This window comes from Squalius cephalus (genome assembly GCF_949319135.1).
Source record: "Squalius cephalus genome assembly, chromosome: 1".
Lineage (NCBI taxonomy): Eukaryota > Metazoa > Chordata > Actinopteri > Cypriniformes > Leuciscidae > Squalius > Squalius cephalus.
The window spans coordinates 25853641-25872566 of NC_137122.1; the positions used below are offsets into that span (position 1 = coordinate 25853641).

Consider the following 18926-nt stretch of genomic DNA (forward strand, 5'->3'; position numbering starts at 1 on the left):
TATCATTATCTACCATTGATGCCACTGAATTAATATTGTTTTACTGTTGTTATTTTCTGCAGGCATCACAAACCACACATACGCATATTACAGAGCCCTGTAGAGTTGTAAAAGGACCAATAAATTCATCTAAAGGAAAGAAGTTTCTGCGTCTTCTCTGACCGGAGGATTAGGCCAGTATACATACAGCCAGCATTTCATCACCGCTGCTGTTCCGTTACAGAATGTGTGTGTTTATTGTATGTTTTTTTCAGCGCACTGCCAATATAATCATCATATATACACGTGATTACAGTTAGAAAGATGCAAGCTTTGTTGAAAAGATACAGTGTCATTTTAATTAACATTTAAACCCGCCTATCTAACAGGAAACATTCTCAGAACTTTAGCTAACGTTCTGGCAAGGTTCTCTCAAAGTTATGAGCAACACGTGTTCCAAAACATCCATGTAAGATTCAAAAGACCAAATCAATAAGGAAAGACGTCTGAAAAGCACCGTTTATAATAAATACACAAAAGTTTGCAAATGATGGTTTGATTACTGCACTAGATTTAGTCATCTTGTTCAGATAGCAGACGACACTGTTCACATCTTGTTTCTCGGATTGTATATGTTTTAGGTGAAGACTTATGAGTTGATACTTTGATACTTAGAGTGAAAGTTGCACTAAACAATGATGTGGAATCACACAGAAAAGTACGAAAAGTAATCAACATGAAAAGTAAGTGCATGTTATTTTACACTTAAACTATTACAACAGAATCACATCTGACTATTGCACTGAGAGATGTATATACAATATACATTAAAGGTTGAGACTGTTACAGTTCCCAACTCCTATAAAACCTGTGGATAAAATTGCACAAAAGTAAATTCTAGAGGTCAACTTGCTAAAAAGTAAATGCATCATGAGCCATTTAAAACAAATACAGAAAATCCACTTGTGATCAGTTTTGAATGTTTGTAATTGACATTTTATATACTAGTCAATTACGCATGCTGTTTACATCTTGTTTCTTTTTTTGTTTTTGCACAGTTTGCAAAAACTATAGTCTCAGAGGGTGGTCAAACATGTTCATATAGGAATTTATGAAAAACATGAACAAATATAGCATAAAGAGAATTAAATGACAGTCCTTCTACATGAGAGTGTTTAAGACTAAACAAATCATATTTCTTTCTGGCATGTCTTGATACTTTTTCTTTTATAAAATGTACTTTTCTTATTTCTACAAAAGTTCAATTTTAATTCATTTAGCAAGTATAAAGTAAAAAATATGATAAATATGTCTGATACAATGTTTTTAAGAAATAGGTGCTGCAATACTACAAACAGTTCAACACACAATGGCAGCATTAAGGATGATCGACTGTCAATTGGTGAAGGTGGTTTTCCAAATTTCCCCCAAAAGCAAATACTGTATGTTTTGTATTACACTTTTCAAAGGATAATCTAGCTTTAAAGTTAGAATAAAAAATAAAACCAAACATATCTTCATACTGTACCTGTTGTGTTCTGACACATTGCCAGACACAATGTTCTAACAATTATTTTTGTTTTATAAATACACTTTTCTTATTTCTACAAATATCAGTCTGATAAATATGGAAATTCAAGCATAATCCATATGCAACAATCATGCGTGCACAAAAGTGTGCACTGTGTATAAGGAAAGAGACATTTAGTGAGCACTGTGCATTTGTACTAGAAGACAGGTGGTAATTTTGCACAATTGGACAAACAAAAATGGATCGTTTTTAACTAATTTTACATTCTGGCACATGTGCTGTTGACTTCCGCCTTGTTCACATTCTTGCACATAGGGATTCAAAAGAGATTGTTTTTCCCCTTTTAAATTTAGGTATGATAGTATGGTTTAGATTATTTATTTTGACAGCTATAGAAAGTTGAAGCGTTCATTGATTATATAAAATTCGATGAAGATTGAATAATCTTTGAACTACAATACCAGAGAGAAGTTTTTATTTTCACTCAATCCAGTTACAGAATTTGTAGTAAACATTATAAGGTCAAAAACATATGCATGTGTGAATTGTTCACAATAGATAACACCCATTTAGAAAGTAGATAAGATGGATTTTCTTTTTGTGCAGACTTTAAGTAAACTTTTACCAAAGATTAAAATGTTGAAGTTCAGTCCCTGAAGTGTTTATTAATTTGTCTCGAGTAAAATCAAAACACCATGTACCTATATAGGCCTAACCCTACACATCAACTTTTAAACCGTAATCTACATTCTGAATAAACCATTATTACTTCTGTAACATACATATTCTTTGAGGTGGGAAAACTGGATAAACAAAAAACAAATAAACACATAGCAAGAAACACTGAGATAATGTCGAGTAACACAAAACAGATGCAAGAACTCTATACATTACACTGTTAAAAAAACTGTGAAATTTACAGTAAAAAAAACGGCAGCTTGGTTGCCAGTATTTTATCGTAAAAAATATGGTAGCAACCTTACTTTGGACTTACATTTACGTAGGGCTGGGCGATGTGGCCGAAAAAAATTATCACGATAATTGTTTTATATCAGTCGATATCGATAATTATCACGATAAATGTCAAATCTTTATTTCTTTCAAGTTTAAATGCAGTTTTTGCTCCTAAGTGAAAGTGACATGAGGCATTGCTATGCAGAGGTGTAAAGTCCAGGTTCAGAAAAGTTAAAGTCCTCCTCAGTATTTTGTTCCAATCACCTGGATTTGTTAATTAGCACAGTTTTTCAGCCAGGAGATAGAAATCAGCTGGCTGAGTTCATGGGTGGAATAAACACATGGCAGGACTTCTACTTTCTGATCTCTGAACTTCAAACCTCTCAGTCAAAGATGAGCAGAGAAATACTGATGTTATGCTGCCTGTTACTTTATTTAAAAGCAGTAACTGTGTAATTGCTGATGCAGTGACTATCTCCTTGCTAAGTACACATGTAATATTGTCCACTAAATAACTGCAAAGATTTTAGTTTAAGTCATGTTTTTAATGAATTCACAATTACACATTAGGTGTTCACAGTTTTATTTTTAAGAGATGTTAATTTTCAGTGGACTCAAATGAAGTAAGTTCACTGTAGTATCAGTATAAATACTAGTTTTTAAACTCGAACTGTTTGAAACAATCGGTTTCCCAAATGATATGAGTTACTTTCCATGGTATTTTTATGGTAACATACTGTAAAAAAAGGAGAGCTATAAACTACCAGTAGATTGCTGGCAACCACAGCTGCCAGTAGATTACTGTTATTTTACAGCACAATTTTTTACGGTGATCAGATGCAAGGCGTGAATGTTAAAGTTCTTATTAAATATGGTCAGCAATCCTCCACCTCGTCCAGTGAGCCGAGGGATATTGATATAACTGCAATAATTCAGCAGTAATTCGTTTTGAAGGTTGAGGAGCGCTAGGCGATCATGGTTGAACTGCCTTGAATTAAAAAGTATAAAAAAAGGACTAAGGCAACTAAGTCCCGTTGCTTTAGTCCTATATTGAAAATTTTGAAATATTGAAAATATCGCTACATTGCACTTAGAAAGTCATTCAGTCAATATGTTATTGCTGACAGATGGAAAGCACTACAAATGTTCAGTAATGTGGTGCAAACGATGCAAGTATAAATTTAGAAATGTATTAGAGACACAAAATCACTTTTGAGGCCACTGAATTGGGTCACTTAAAATTAACTTTATTTAATTTTGTTGAAATCAAACAAATTGTGTTTTCAGACAAATAATTATTGAACTAAACCAAGAGAGAAAAATGTTGGGGATGATGTACATAATTATATCATGTAAATTCAAAGCACGTTGTTCAGCGCATACGGCTTTGTTTTGGTCTTGGATGGTTTATTGAATAGAGCACAGTTCAGGTCACTTCTTATTCCAGTGCTTTTCAACACAAACACAGTTTCACACCAGAGATCTTTCTGATCTCTTCTTGTCTTGACAGCAGTGACTTTAAACTTCTCATATGGAGGAATCAGCACCTCTTTCTCACGAGGAAGCTTAGAATATTCTGACACATCAGCGCCTTCACAAGTGTAGATTTCAAAACAAGATACTTTTCCAAAACGTTGTGCTACTTTATGAACAAGAGAGGAGGATGCAAATGAGCCGAATCTAACCTCTTTGTTCAGAACATGCTTATTAAATTCAACATTTGTGCCCCGATAAGTGTAATAACATTTATTGTGTGTTTTCTTCAGAATCTGTATTGCATCTGTTAACAGAAAGTAAAGTGAATACCATTTATATGTCTCGTGTCTGTACTGGTTTTTATCACGACGAGTGTCAAGATTGAAGGGATTATATACAAGAGCATCACTGTACACATAAATGGCGATTAAATGATTCTTTGTCAAAACATCATTTGTGCTCTTGACCAACTCGTTCCCTTTTTTCCAAGCCACTTTAAAATCAGGCGAGTTATTGAGTTCATTCTTTAGAAGTTTTGTCTCCACCCGTTTTGCCATTTTATCTCTACAGCCCATATATTGATCATCAACAGAATTCAGTGCCATATCCAATGGATATATCTGTTCTTCAACAGCAGCAGCAGCAGCTCTGTGATCCTGCAGCAACAGGAATCATAATGATCACATCATCAGTATTAATGTCTGTAATATTCATACTAGAACACAAGCTTACCTGTCCTAGAGCAGCTAAAATGAGAAGAAGAGCTTCAATGATCAGCAGCATCTTGATTCAGTCAAATCCCTCTGATGATCTAGTAGATCTAGTGAAGAACAGATGATGAAAGACAACAGCGTTTCACTAAATCCATTACTCCAATGGCAAAATGTCCCCTAAAATTACCTGAGAATATTGTGGTCTATTCTTCTTCTCTTTTTTTAGGAGCTCAATGAGGAGAGGAGAAGATCAGAAAAGTCAGTCCCTCACAGCCAGACGACAACGACTCTTCAAACCAAGAGATGAGGAAGGTGGCTTTTTTATATCGCTGAAAATGTCTGCGCTTGAGTGCTGGAACATATAACTGTGCAACAGTTCATCTGAATAGTTTAACTCTCCATAATGCAACACCTGTGAACGTCTGGTGTATTTGTGGTTTACAAAGGACAAACTCGTTCCTGTCATGTCAGTGCCAGCAGAAAGCAGAGTTGAAACCAGATTATGATCATGGAAATGTGCATCATTCAGGCCATTCATATTAAGCACAAAACTAAATAATGTTGTTGTTTTTTTTGTTTGTTTTTTTAAAGATACATCTGCTGATGTAGAAATTAAGATCTGAAGAGAAAGCACAGATGCTTGCAGCAATTACATGACAAACACATGACATGCACCCCTGTTGTGAATCATTCAGAATAATAATAGTTGTGAATGTTCATAATAGTGCTGAATAATAACAGAAACAGGGTAAACTGCCTTGATATTAGGCTGTTCAGCTTTAAAAATGCACTACCCATAATGCTTTGGAGAGAGTTAGAGCTGTGAGGAACAGGGCAAAGAACTAAGAAAGTGATTCAATATGTGTGCGCTGCAGAAACAATTGAATCCCTGTTTAATACTGCTAAAAACTTCAGCAAACAGTTTTATTTTAATTCAAGTTGTCAGTCATCATAAATGCATGCTAAGAAGAAAAGACACGACACTTCTAGTAGGTTTTGATAGTGTGATAACCAAACTTTTGTGGGGTTTTTTCTCTGTTCACTGTGGCAATGACACTTAAAGTGGGGTTTTTGTGAGAACGGTGTTGAAGCTTTGTCAGAGTTAAAGTAAAAAAAGTTATGTGATTCAGTTTGAATATGCAGATGTGTGTTTCTTAATGTGTTATCTGTAAGGAATGAATAATGACTTTAAACTACAGCAATATAAAACAACAATTTAAACTTTTTGACCTGTTGATGGATGAATATTCAGAAGTGCATTTAAAAGGTATATAGCAACAAATGTTGTATTGAAAGCAGAATTAAAGAAGTCTTCTACATAGAACTTATCCATATATCTCAAACGGTCTTTGCTATGGCGAGGGATAAAAGTAATGTAAAAAAAAGAAACAGAAAAAGTCTATTAAAAATGTAAGCATGTTTGGAAACATTTAAAGGGGTCATGACATGATAAATCAATTCGCCTTGATCTTTTGACATATAAGAGGTATTTGTACCATTAAAGCATTTAATTAATCAAGATCCAAAAACTACACGTTTTGATAATGCGGGATCTGTGACGTCACACGGGCAAATATATTTGCATATGACTGCCTCCAGAGCAAGACATCGACGAATAGTTTAACATCATCGCATCACAGGCCCCGCCCACTGGAGTTCAGATGCTTAACGGCTGACGTTTGCCTACACTGGATGTCGCGTCAAAAGCAAAAAAAAAAAAAAAAGACTTAAAGACTTAAAAGGGATCCCAACATCAGAAACAAGTGGATGGTTTATTTTAATGCTGTCCCGAATCGTGTCGGAGGATTCACGAGTTCACACTTACATATAATTTGAAGGGGTAAGTTTAATGCGTATTTGGCGTGCTGTCCGGAGGGAGGGCTCCGAGCTCGGAGTTCGGCCCGAACCCAGAGTACTCCCCCCGTATGTAAGTGCTTAGGACTAGAAGCGTGGAGAAGGGGTGGTGGAGGGATGCTGCAAAAACTGTCAATGGAATGAGGTGAGACTGCTGAGTATACACCTCTTACCATTGATTGCTGAGTGCTCTCCACCTGTGTTAATTATCTGAACGTGCTCCTCCCGAACCTTGTTAATAAAACATCATTTCACGAGTTCACACTTACATATAATTTGAAGGGGTAAGTTTAATGCGTATTTGGCGTGCTGTCCGGAGGGAGGGCTCAGAGCTCGGAGTTCGGCCCGAACCCAGAGTACTCCCCCCAAAGGCTAAAGAGCAGAGGACAGCCGCCGGACTAAAGACCCCCCAAATGAGTGCCGAGTTTGGCGGGCTGGCATCTCAAGAAGGGGCCTGGATGCTTGACCGGGGAGGCCCGTAATGGTGGCTCACTGCCTGGACTGACGGCCCCTGTTGGTCTGCGAATGGGGAGCGGTTGTAGTTTACAGTGACCGATCGGGAGGATTTGCGCTTTTCCGCTAAGCCCAAATGCTCGCTAGCTAGACAGAGAGGAAACAGAAAGGAGGAAAAATTAGAGCTTGCCCAAGAGATTCTCTCACACTGCATCGCTGGATGAAAGAGAAAACGTAATTGCTCTACCGGGAAGGTTCTCACTCCGTCCGCTGTGAGACCAATGCTCGCTTGACAGAAAGAGGAAACAGGAAAATTAGTGCTTGCCCAGGAGATTTTCTTACACTGCATCCGCTGTGAGACCAAATGCTCGCTGGATGAAAGAGAAAGCGTAAGTGCTCTACTGGGAAAGTTCTCACTCCGTCCGCTGTGAGACCAATGCTCGCTGGACGGAAAGAGGAGACCGGAAAATGAGTGCTTGCCCAGGAGATTCTCACACTGCATCGCTTGATGAAAGAGAAAACGTAAGTGCTCTACTGGGAAAGTTCTCACTCCGTCCGCTGTGAGACCAATGCTCGCTGGACGGAAAGGAAACAGGAAAAGGAAACAGGAAAATGAGTGCTTGCCCAGGAGATTTTCTCACACTGCATCGCTGGATGAAAGAGAAAACATAAGTGCTCTACTGGGAAAGTTCTCACTCCGTCCACTGAGAGACCAATGCTCGCTGGACGGAAAGAGGAAACAGGAAAATGAGTGCTTGCCCAGGAGATTTTCTCACACTGCATCGCTGGATGAAAGAGAAAACGTTAGTGCTCTACTGGGAAAGTTCTCACTCCATCCGCTGTGAGACCAATGCTCGCTGGACGGAAAGGAAACAGGAAAATGAGTGCTTGCCCAGGAGATTCTCACATTGCATCGCTGGATGAAAGAGAAAACATAAGTGCTCTACTGGGAAAGAGCTCACTCCGTCCACTGGGAGACCAATGCTCGCTGGACGGAAAGAGGAAACAGGAAAATGAGTGCTTGCCCGGGAGATTCTCACACTGCATCCGCTGTGAGACCAAATGCTCGCTGGATGAAGGAGAAAACGTAAGTGCTCTACCGGGAAAGTTCTCACTCCGTCCACTGAGAGACCAATGCTCGCTGGACAGAAAGAGGAGACAGGAAAGAAGAGAAAGAAGGGATAGAGTGCTCTTTAATAGAGAAGTACTACAGAAGAGACATCACTGCTGCGGCAGTAGAAAAAATTAGCTGGAGAAACAGAGCTCCTGTGGGAGCAAAGGAGACATCACTGCTGTGACAGTGGAGAAGATTAGCCAGAGTAAAAGAGCTCCAGTAGGAGCAGAGGACACGTCACTGCTGTGGCAGTGGAGAAGATTAGCCAGAGTAAAAGAGCTCCAGTAGGAGCAGAGGACACGTCACTGCTGTGACAGTGGAGACATTAGCCAGAGTAAAAGAGCTCCAGTAGGAGCAGAGGACACGTCACTGCTGTGGCAGTGGAGAAGATTAGCCAGAGTAAAAGAGCTCCAGTGGGAGCAGAGGAGACATCACTGCTGTGACAGTGGAGACATTAGCCAGAGTAAAAGAGCTCCAGTAGGAGCAGAGGACACGTCACTGCTGTGGCAGTGGAGAAGATTAGCCAGAGTAAAAGAGCTCCAGTGGGAGCAGAGGAGACATCACTGCTGTGACAGTGGAGACATTAGCCAGAGTAAAAGAGCTCCAGTGGGAGCAGAGGAGACATCACTGCTGTGACAGTGGAGACATTAGCCAGAGTAAAAGAGCTCCAGTAGGAGCAGAGGACACGTCACTGCTGTGGCAGTGGAGAAGATTAGCCAGAGTAAAAGAGCTCCAGTGGGAGCAGAGGAGACATCACTGCTGTGACAGTGGAGAAGATTAGCCAGAGTAAAAGAGCTCCAGTAGGAGCAGAGGAGACATCACTGCTGTGACAGTGGAGACATTAGCCAGAGTAAAAGAGCTCCAGTAGGAGCAGAGGACACGTCACTGCTGTGGCAGTGGAGAAGATTAGCCAGAGTAAAAGAGCTCCAGTAGGAGCAGAGGAGACATCACTGCTGTGACAGTGGAGACATTAGCCAGAGTAAAAGAGCTCCAGTGGGAGCATAGGAGACATTACTGTTGCAATATTAGAGAAAACTTTGCCAGAGAAATTGAGCTCCTCCAGGACCGGAGGAGACATCACTGCTGCAGCAGTGGATAAACTTACCTGGAGAAACTGAGCTCCTGCGGTGTGTGGCTGAACAAAGGTAGGAGGAGAGTGGGGCTTAGCGAGCCGATGCTTGTCTTCTTGTGCTTTAGATCAAAGACGCGAGAAAAAAGGAGGCGAGATGAAATCCTTGCAGGATTATGCACATTGAAGTTTAAGTGACCGAGCAAAGATAACAGTTTGCGTTTAGAACAATTTTGATTGTCTGAAGTTTATTTAGTTAAGTACAAAAGAGACGGTTTATGGTAAAAGACGAAGCTTGCATAAATGTATGCATCTTGTATTTATTTAACTGTGTTTCAATTAAGGATTACTAAACACTTGTCATGAAACACATGCTTGTATAGCTTTTTTTTTTTTTTTTTTTTAATTTTTTTTTTTTTTTTTTAAATAATAATATTTACGAGATTTTGCAGATAAATTGCAGGACAGTGTTAACGATAGGTTCTTAATGATTCTGTGATCAATCTGCACGTAACGTGTGACCTACTGATTATGTATGACAGTAAATCATTTGTACAGAAACAATTTAAAACGTGCATTCCCCCGATCAAAAATTTGTATACAGATGGCATGACTGGCTCGTGACTCAAACTACTGAAGCAAGCCAAGCTCAACCAAAACAGACACGAGAAAGGCCGAGCTGAGCACTCACTGAGTTGACCCGGCAAACGTTGAGTATGGACTGGCCGGTACTGAATCCGCGGCGCGGGCCTGCTGTGCGGCCTGACAAAAGAGGAAGACCCTTCCCCTCGCGTGAAGAGGGCGGCATTGCCTTACTAACCATTTCTCAATGGCGGGAATTATTGCATGGACCGGTGCAGAGAAATACGCGGAAGGAGATCGCGGATGTTTCGCCCGCGGTTATGATCCCGTTTGTCAAGCCTGACGCCCGCGATATTGGTCAGAGGATTGCGGCAGAGGTTCTTCAAAGACGAGAGGTTATTCATCGGACGGGAATCGCTCGATTCGGACCTGTTAGGACGATACTGTCGGACTACATGCTGCAAAAACTGTCAATGGAATGAGGTGAGACTGCTGAGTATATATACACCTCTTACCATTGATTGCTGAGTGCTCTCCACCTGTGTTAATTATCTGAACGTGCTCCTCCCGAACCTTGTTAATAAAACATCATTTAAATGTTTGTTCGTGGCATTTTATTTAAGCCGCGTTTCCACCGCAGGAACTTTCCCCAGGAACTACTAGATACTTTGGGGTGGGAATCGGTGTGTTTCCACCGCAGGAACCAGGGTCTATATAAAGTTCTGGGTAAAAATGTCTTCCTCCAAAAGTCTCTGCCTGGAGGTAGTACTTTTTCAAAGTTCAGGAACTTTCAGGGGTGGAACTTGGGCACTGCATGTTGATTGGTTCATGTCGCATTTTGATTGGTTGACTCCACGCAGCATTTTATTTTAACCAACATCTGCAGTAACAGAGTTCCTGGGACAAATTGTTCCGGGCAATTTCTGTGGAAAGGCGGCTTTAGTCAGCTATAGGCACAGTGTAATGGACAGTTTGTAAATAACCTTTTGTTGACAGATGAAGCAACAACTGTATTAAATCTGACAGCAGCTGCATCACAAACCGTAAGTAAATAATCTCAGAATAATTTGTCTGTAAAAGATGGTTCTATAAGGATAATGTTTTTTAAAACACTTACATGCAATATTATTAAAATAGCCCCACATCATCACATAGCCTTCACCATACCTAGAGATTGGCATGGGGTACTTTCCATAAGATCATCTCTCAATGCAAATTAAACCAGCTATTAGGCTAACTGAAATAAAACCATGCCAATCTCTAGGTATGGTGAAGGCTATGTGATGATGTGGGGCTATTTTAATTCCAAAGGCCAAGGGAACTTTATCAGGATGCATAGTATCCTGGATCCATGAAGTAACTGGCCTTTAAAAATAAAAATCTGCCTGCCTCTATGGGAATTTAACATAGAGGTGTCCAAACTTATGCACTCTGTATTTTAAGGAAGAACATTTATTTATTTGCGACACATTGTTCATTCACAAAGAAAATTGGTGCCCTTAAAGGTTGGATTTTTCATATATTTTTTTAAATTAAGGCATTAAGTTCAATTTCCAAAAGATGATTTTTGTATTCCTCTTTTTAGTCAACTTTAGCATGGGTGTCTAAACGTATGCATATCACTGTATTTAGAAACCTATATGTGACCCTGGATCACAAAACCAGTCTTATGTTGCACAGGTATATTTGTGGCAATAGCCAACAAAACATTGGGTCAAAATTATAGATTTTACTTTTATGCCAAAAATCATTAGGATATTAAGTAAAGATCATGCTACATGAAGATATTTTGTAAATTTCCCACCTTAAATATATAAAACATTTATTTTTGTGAATGGATGCTGCACTATCGCCAATAGAAATGGGCAACTTTAAAGGAGATTTTCTCAATGTTTCGGTTTTTCTGTACCCTCAGATTCCAGATTTTCATATAGTTGTATCTCGGCCAAATAGTGTCCTATCTTAACAAACCATACATCAATGGAAAGATTATGTATTCAGCTTTCAGATGATGTATAAAGCTCAATTTTAAAAAAAAATTACACATAAGACTGGTTTTGTGGTCCAGGGTCACAAATTAGCAGAAAACAAAGTGTTTGCTTTTTTATTTTCAGAATGACATTTTGGAAAGCAAAGAACAATACATTACAGAAACATTTATTTCATTAGGAAAATTATAAAAAGTGAGCTCTTTGCAAACCATTTTTTGACTAAAACACAAAATTTTAGACAAAACATACACAAAATTGACTGTGTGACTTGTTTTTGTGGCATTGAAGAAAAAAGTACATACAGGTGGAAAAGGAAAAAATGATATAATTTCCTGTTTCACGGAGTCTGTCATCTTCAGCTCCACCCACTCGTTCCCAGTCACGCGATGTCAATGTGAAATTTAAAAAGTTGGTCTGAGAGCCTGACCCCAGATTTGATCAGATGATTTTTCATAACCTGCTCTACAACTGTACCAAATTTCATGACATTTTGCAAAGTGTAACGAGGTTCAGATGGTATGGGAAGAAGGAAGCGGGAACCGGCGAATATTCAAGAATTTTTCCTCACGATCGACTACCGCCACACATTATAAAACAAAACATAAATTTAGGCCTGTTCCTCTCTCGATCTCCACTGTCATCGCTCCTCTGCTTCCGCTCCTCCGTGAGAGATACGAGACCGGTGCGTCATTATCAATCACGGCCCTCGGCCTCATCCTGCTCACCACACATAGCACTGTTTGCACATGGTTCTGGCTGTCAGTGGCAACAACATGCCAGCAACTACTTGGCCTCTACTAAGTCAGTTCAGTGCTATAAACTAAACACTTATTGTAAAAGAGATTTGATTAAATTCAGCTTTTATAAAAAAATAAATAAATAAATAAATAAAAAATGAGAACAATAAATTAATATAAAACTTTATGCTTTGTGGATGAGGAAGGAGTCAATGAATCCTCTGTCTGCAGTCAAATGGGGTCAAAGTCTACTGTATGTTCATCATCTCATGTTGCTCTCCATGTTTTTTCTGCAGAAACCTCTACATCTTCATCAGGGGTTAAGATCTATAATTCAGGCCCGGGTTCACAAACAGGGCTTAGATTAAACCAGGATTAGACCTTAGTTCAGTTAGGACATTTAAGTAGCTTTTATAAAGATGCCTTAGACAACAACAACATCAACAAATAACTTACTAGTGTGAATCTTGAGACAACACAATGACAGTGACATAAGATATGCCTGTGCAAGTTGCTTTCAGTAAATACAGCTCAAACATGAAACAGACAATAGAAATAGCAGACAAAAGGCATATGTTCAGAACATCCTTATTGAAATTCAAATGTGTTACGATGAAGCAAATATTAATTCTCAGGTATTTGCTGTGAGGAATCTATATATAGCTGAAGTGTGATGATGATGCATCCAGCTCATGTTTGGCTGTATGAAAGTGTTCAGCTCATCTGAAAGTGCAACACCTCTGAAGACCTGGAGTGTTTGTGGTTTCACACACACAAGCACAAATTATTCCAGTCAGTGTCAATTAAAGTTTGTGTAACAAGACTAGAACAAGTACATAAAAAAAAAGAATATTGTAGCCTGTATTGATGTATAGCATAATAAAAAACTGAAACAGAATGTTAATGTATGAGATGAAAGTATAAACCTGTGGCTTGTACCATGATGGTAGTTGATCAAACTCAGGGCTATGGTATTAGTTTGAGTTGACAAAACCAAACCAATCCAATCAGGCTTTGATGTTAGCCATGGAGCGTTAGTTACAATGTTGATGAACACCGCTTAAAGCCAGCCCAGATAGAAACATTGTTTCGGCCCAGATCCGGCCCACATCTGGCACGTGTGGAATGATGATCCGGCCCACATGCAGAGTGGAATGACGGCACTTGGGCGGACCGCTCCTGTTTGCCAGATCTGGGCCACAAGCAGGCCATAGCAATGCCACATGTCAGCCAAGAGCAAAGAAATAAACCAGAGCTGGACCTTATCTGAGCCACAAAGTCTATGTATATTAAATATGGAGTCATCTCATCCTTAATAAGCCTGTTAACAAGCAGAATCACTGAAGGAAAGAAGAGAACAGAAAAAGAGACGCAGACTAACTTTTGTTGGTTGCAATTCGTAACCTCACCACAATAACAGTAAAAATCACACACTACACCTTTAAAATACACTGTAGAAAAAAAAAAAAAAAAAAAAAAAACACTGTGAAATCCATAGCAGCACACGGTGCACAACAATTATCATTAATTAAATAACGGCTGAAATGATTATTATGCATTCAGACAGTAAGGTGAGCTGCATGACATTTCTCCGTACTTCATTTTTTTTCTCAATTTAAAGTATTTTATTGTCATCATTGTATCAGATGAAGATACAGGAGGGATGCATGAGGCACACACTGGCTTTATTTACCTTGATAATAAAATTAACAAATGGACAGGGAAAACACAATCCAGGACATGCTCAGGAATATTTTCAATCATTTTCAATCATAATAGTTGATATATCAACTTCTGCCCTTATTGAAGGAAAGAAGAACAAATCTTCCCGCTGTCTTCGTTCATCTCTTCTGATAATGCGACCCTTGTGAAGAAGACCTGTGGTTTCATGCAGGACAAACTCTGAGTTTCTCTCTAAGATGAGTCACACAGCCCACATGTAGCCCTCATCAGTTTTGTTTTTGTATCATTTTTAATGCCAACTGCATTTTGGCTCATAACTGGGTTTGTATTTTATTAGTCAAAACTATTTCACCCCAATTTCCTTTATTAAATCAATTTTACACTATGAACACAAAGTACACTCTAAAAAGAGATGTGTTAAAAAACAACACACAAGATGTGTTGATGGCATTTTGACACATGTTGTGTGTTAAAATGTAACTCTGGATAGAATAGCACTGGGTGGAGGGCAGTTTTTATGAAAAAAAAATTCTAGGTATATTTTATTTGGTATCCCATAAAATGCTCTAAAATAAATAAAGCAATATAGTCAAATATCAAGATCAATTTCACCATAAATGCGATTAATTAAATAAAATGCAGTAATCTCAACATAAATGTATTTAAATACTTTTTTTTTTCACTTTAAGACCAGGGTAAAGCCAGGAAAGCTACAATTTACCTCAACAAGGTGACATAATGAACAACACTTGTCTCATTCGTGGAGGTGGAAAAACAAGTTCTTTGTGATATGCAAGATTTATTGTATTAAAATTTAAATGAAAAAGAAAAGGCATGAGAGTCGGCTGTTTTTGTCAATTTTAAGTTTTAATTTAAAATGTTTGCGATTTAATATAAGTACATGGTTAAATATTTGCCCACTTACTTGAGCAACTTAATATAAGTAGAAGTAATGCATTGAATAATAGGCTGACGTTGTTTAAATTGTGTTTAAACGTGCATACGTCTGTTAAAGAGTGTGTACAAAGAGAATCTCAATGCTGAGACGTTAAAGGAGCTGTATGTAAGAAATCTATTTCAATTAATCATAAAATGGCCCTGATGTGTCACTAGACATTAAGAAATCATGTTCATTTCAAATACTTATATCACTGACAACAGTAGTATGGCTAGGATATTGTCATTTAAAAAGTGGACTTGCAGCCCTCAACTGATGTTGATGTTGTCATCTTGTGTTTTGGCCTGACGCGCCTCCCTCCACCTATCTACCAATCACGAAGTCAGTAGTGTTTCGGGATCCGGGTTGCCAGCTTTGCTCTAACCTACCCTAACTCTAGTCGGATAAAAATGTCTAACGTTACTAAATCAAAAAGACCTCGTTATAATTCAGAAATTCGTCGTGACAAAGTCCGAAATAAAACCAGAATTTGTATTGGAGATGCTTTTAAAAGATGAAGACGGCTGAAAACGGAGAAGAATTTGAACACAGACGCCAACGTAGCTAATTTTCTCCTGGACAGGTAAGATTCATCTAAGCCGTTTCTCTGTTATTATGCTGAGATGCTGAGGAAAACATTAGCACGCCCATTATATGAAAATTTGAAACGTAATTGAGACAGAAGCCTAACTTTACCTCAGAAAAAATTATTCGACATTCGTTCTTCACGTATATCGTGGACTAAGTTACACATGCTGCAAGTTGACATTTCACATCACATATTTTAGCGTGTTATGGACGTGGGCTGCAGGGTAAGTAAAAAAATACAGCTGGCCACTTTCACTTAGCTGCTATAGCATCAGCTAAATGAATAGCTGTATCTTTGAGATTGGTTACACATAGTGACCTAGGCTTGTGCTTGTACTTACATTAATGACAGACGTTACAAGTTAGACTTACAGCTACCGTTCTGTCTGTCACATACGAGCATACATTTACATTTATTTACATTTACATTTACATTTATTCATTTAGCTGACGCTTTTATCCAAAGCGACTTACAATTGCTATATATGTCAGAGGTCGCACGCCTCTGGAGCAACTAGGGGTTAAGTGTCTTGCTCAGGGACACATTGGTGTCTCACAGTGGATTCGAACCCGGGTCTCTCACACCAAAGGCATGTGTCTTATCCATTGCGCCACACCACCCCCTCAATGCATACATCTTTACGATTATATTTAACTAAGGACAATTAGTACATTTTTTAAATGCATTATCAAAATAACTCTCATGAAGCATAAACATAATTAACAGAAAAAAACGTACTGTGTACGTCTCGTCGGAAGCTCATTGAAGCAACCTACGTTTCTGCTGAATTCAGCTTATCTGGCAACCTCGAGTGAGGGGGGAGGGGGAGGGGATACACCGCTCTATAGTATTTTTAAAGTGATTGCAGTACCAGTTTTGGCCACAATCCTACATACAGTTCCTTTAAGACCGGGGTAAATCAAGGGAAAATACCATTTACTTCAACAAGACAACATAATGAACAACACTCGTCTCATTCGTGGAGGTGGAAAAACAAGTTCTTTGTGACATGCAAGATTTATTGTATAAAGATTTAAATTACGCAAAAGAAAGGCAAGGGTAGGCTATGAGTCTGCTGTTTTTGTCAATTTTAAGTTTTAATTTAAAATGTAGGCTATGCGATTTTAATATAAGTAGGCTACATGGTAAAATATTTTTACCACTTGCTTGAGCAACTTAATATATAATTATATAGAAGTAATGCATTTAAAGCTACACTGTGTAACTTTTTTAGTTGATTCTTAGCAAAAAACACTTAGTTCTTTCAAAAATATATGTGCTCATTCATGTATATTTACTTCTTTCAAGTAATAAAGTATTCTCTTAAGTTTATAATCTGCCATTGAAAGTACATACGGGTGAGGGGTTCGAATCATAGACTGTAAAAAAAGATGGACGACACCCCTTCGCTCTCTTCCATTGATGAGAACTGAAGCCGCCAGAGTCCCGATATGGCGCTGACATATTGGAACTTGAGTCTGCGCAGTAGCGATCTTGGGACCAGACCTGCGCAGTAGTGAGCAGGAAATAAAGCCATGAAATCAACGCTCCGCCCTCACTCTCGCCGAATGCACTCAGGGAGAGTGGATTCTGCACACTTTTTTAAAAATTGATTGCAGTACGACAAGAGGCTTGTTAAAATAAAGTAAATACAATCTCCTCAGTCCTCCGAAGATCCCGAAAAAATGTCCGTTGGTGCTTCAGTGACTACTTCGCTCAGAGAACCTGTCAATCACAGCTGTCAATCATGACGTTACGCCACCGCATCACGTAACTAACTAAAAAACAACTTATTTTTGAAACAGACACTTGAACTTACATCAGCGTGATAAAAACGACAGCAAATGAAAGAAACCACCTTTGGAAAAAATATATTTGAAGTGTAATTTAATTGTTTAGTTGGTCTCACGTCCCATTGAATAACACGGGGAGGCGGGGCTTATGACCTATACTAGGACCAGTCACCGGGGGGCGATCGAGACGTTTTGGCTTCACTTTTCAGGGCTTGTGCGGCACGCTTGGTTCGAATGCCGGTCGCCATGTTGCCCCTCCATCTTGAAACTACATTAGCCAAAGAGGGACATGCCTGTAAATTCAAGCTTCGCCTTTTGCGTTTTTCACTCAGTGACACCGTGACGAATGCGAGGGGGAGATTACTCGCGAGCTCGCGAGTGCCGGCAGATTTGAAAGATAGTGTGGTGTGTGTGTGTGTGTGTGTGTGTGTGTGTGTGTGTGTGTGTGTGTGTGTGCGTGCGTGCGTACTCACATTTGAAAGAGAATTAAAACGTCAACGCAACAGACAAATCAGCAAGACCGTAGTCAATATTGGAGTAACTTTTCCCAGATGGAAAGAGCTCATGAGGAGAAAAGATTTTAAAACGGACGCCGAGGTTGCCTGCTTTCTTCTCGACAGGTAATTCAGCCTGTTGTAATTCATTTGTGTAAATTCGAAGTTTTATAGTTGCTTGTCTAACCATAGCATGGTTGTGCACGCCAGAACGACCTCTAGTATAACTTCATCCTCGCGTCAATGGTGAAAAAGTATTGTTTACCTTGTAACATAAATCTGTGCTGCGACGGATCACAGGTGATGAATAGTTTTAAAGGCGCAATTTTTTAAGATATATATAAAAAAGGACACTGTAAATTTTAGTTATTTTTAATTGCTTTTACTTTGTACACATTGTAACGTTAGCCTAATCTGATTATGCTGGGATAGCCGATTCCAAGGGTGACGTTTACCTCCTGACATCTGTCCTGTAGTTTTATTCATTTTAGACGTATTGTTTATTATTGTCATGGACGAAGTGATAACTGGAAGCCATGTTAATCTTGGAATAATACGGCCACCGTAGGAGTTAAAACGCCCTCGGAATTGAGAGGAACAGAAACTAATATTCACTGGGTAGTCATATACAATTTCACCGCTAGATGGGGGTAAAAATCACACAGTGTAGCTTTAATAATATGTTGTTTAAATTGTGTTTAAACGTGAATACGTCTATTAAACAACAGTGTATATGTGTACAAAGAGAATCGCAATGCTGACAAAAAACTTTTTTTAAATAAAAGTTGCTGATAACTTCTGGATTTGAAATACAAATAGTGAGTATGTATTTGTGGTATAGCCTACAGCAGCGGATCAGTTACGCACTGCAAACGCAGCATATGTGAAAGCACTATTGCGCGTGCTGCTCCTGCACTGCATATGCACTGCACACGGAGTATGTGTGAAACGGGCGTTAGAGGTCAACATGTTTCATA

At 38.8% G+C, this 18926-nt stretch overlaps 1 protein-coding gene across 2 annotated transcripts; it reads right to left on the reverse strand.

The window, feature by feature from the left end:
• Window positions 1-3772: 3772 nt before the first annotated feature.
• On the reverse strand, window positions 3773-4958 carry LOC307157777 (NAD(P)(+)--arginine ADP-ribosyltransferase 2-like). 2 transcript variants are annotated; one of them, XM_079869712.1, is made up of 3 exons: window positions 4841-4958; window positions 4673-4760; window positions 3773-4596 (listed from the first exon to the last, which is right to left on the reverse strand). In XM_079869712.1, exons 2-3 carry the CDS (start codon window positions 4721-4723, stop codon window positions 3823-3825), a joined length of 825 nt encoding a protein of 274 aa, XP_079725838.1. In that variant the 5' UTR covers window positions 4724-4760; window positions 4841-4958; the 3' UTR covers window positions 3773-3822. The 2 variants fall into 2 exon arrangements, with proteins under 2 accessions (XP_079725838.1, XP_079725839.1); XM_079869713.1 differs by lacking the exon at window positions 4841-4958 and having other exon boundaries at window positions 4673-4785.
• Window positions 4959-18926: the final 13968 nt, after the last annotated feature.

What these genes read in the sequence shown, in the direction of transcription:
- LOC307157777 (XM_079869712.1), bottom strand. Translation starts at nt 4,723, where the DNA reads ATGCTGCTGATCATTGAAGCTCTTCTTCTCATTTTAGCTGCTCTAGGA. An exon ending in TTTTAGCTGCTCTAGGACAG is followed by an intron (nt 4,597 to 4,672) that starts GTAAGCTTGTGT and finishes CTGTTGCTGCAG; the next exon opens with GATCACAGAGCTGCTGCTGC.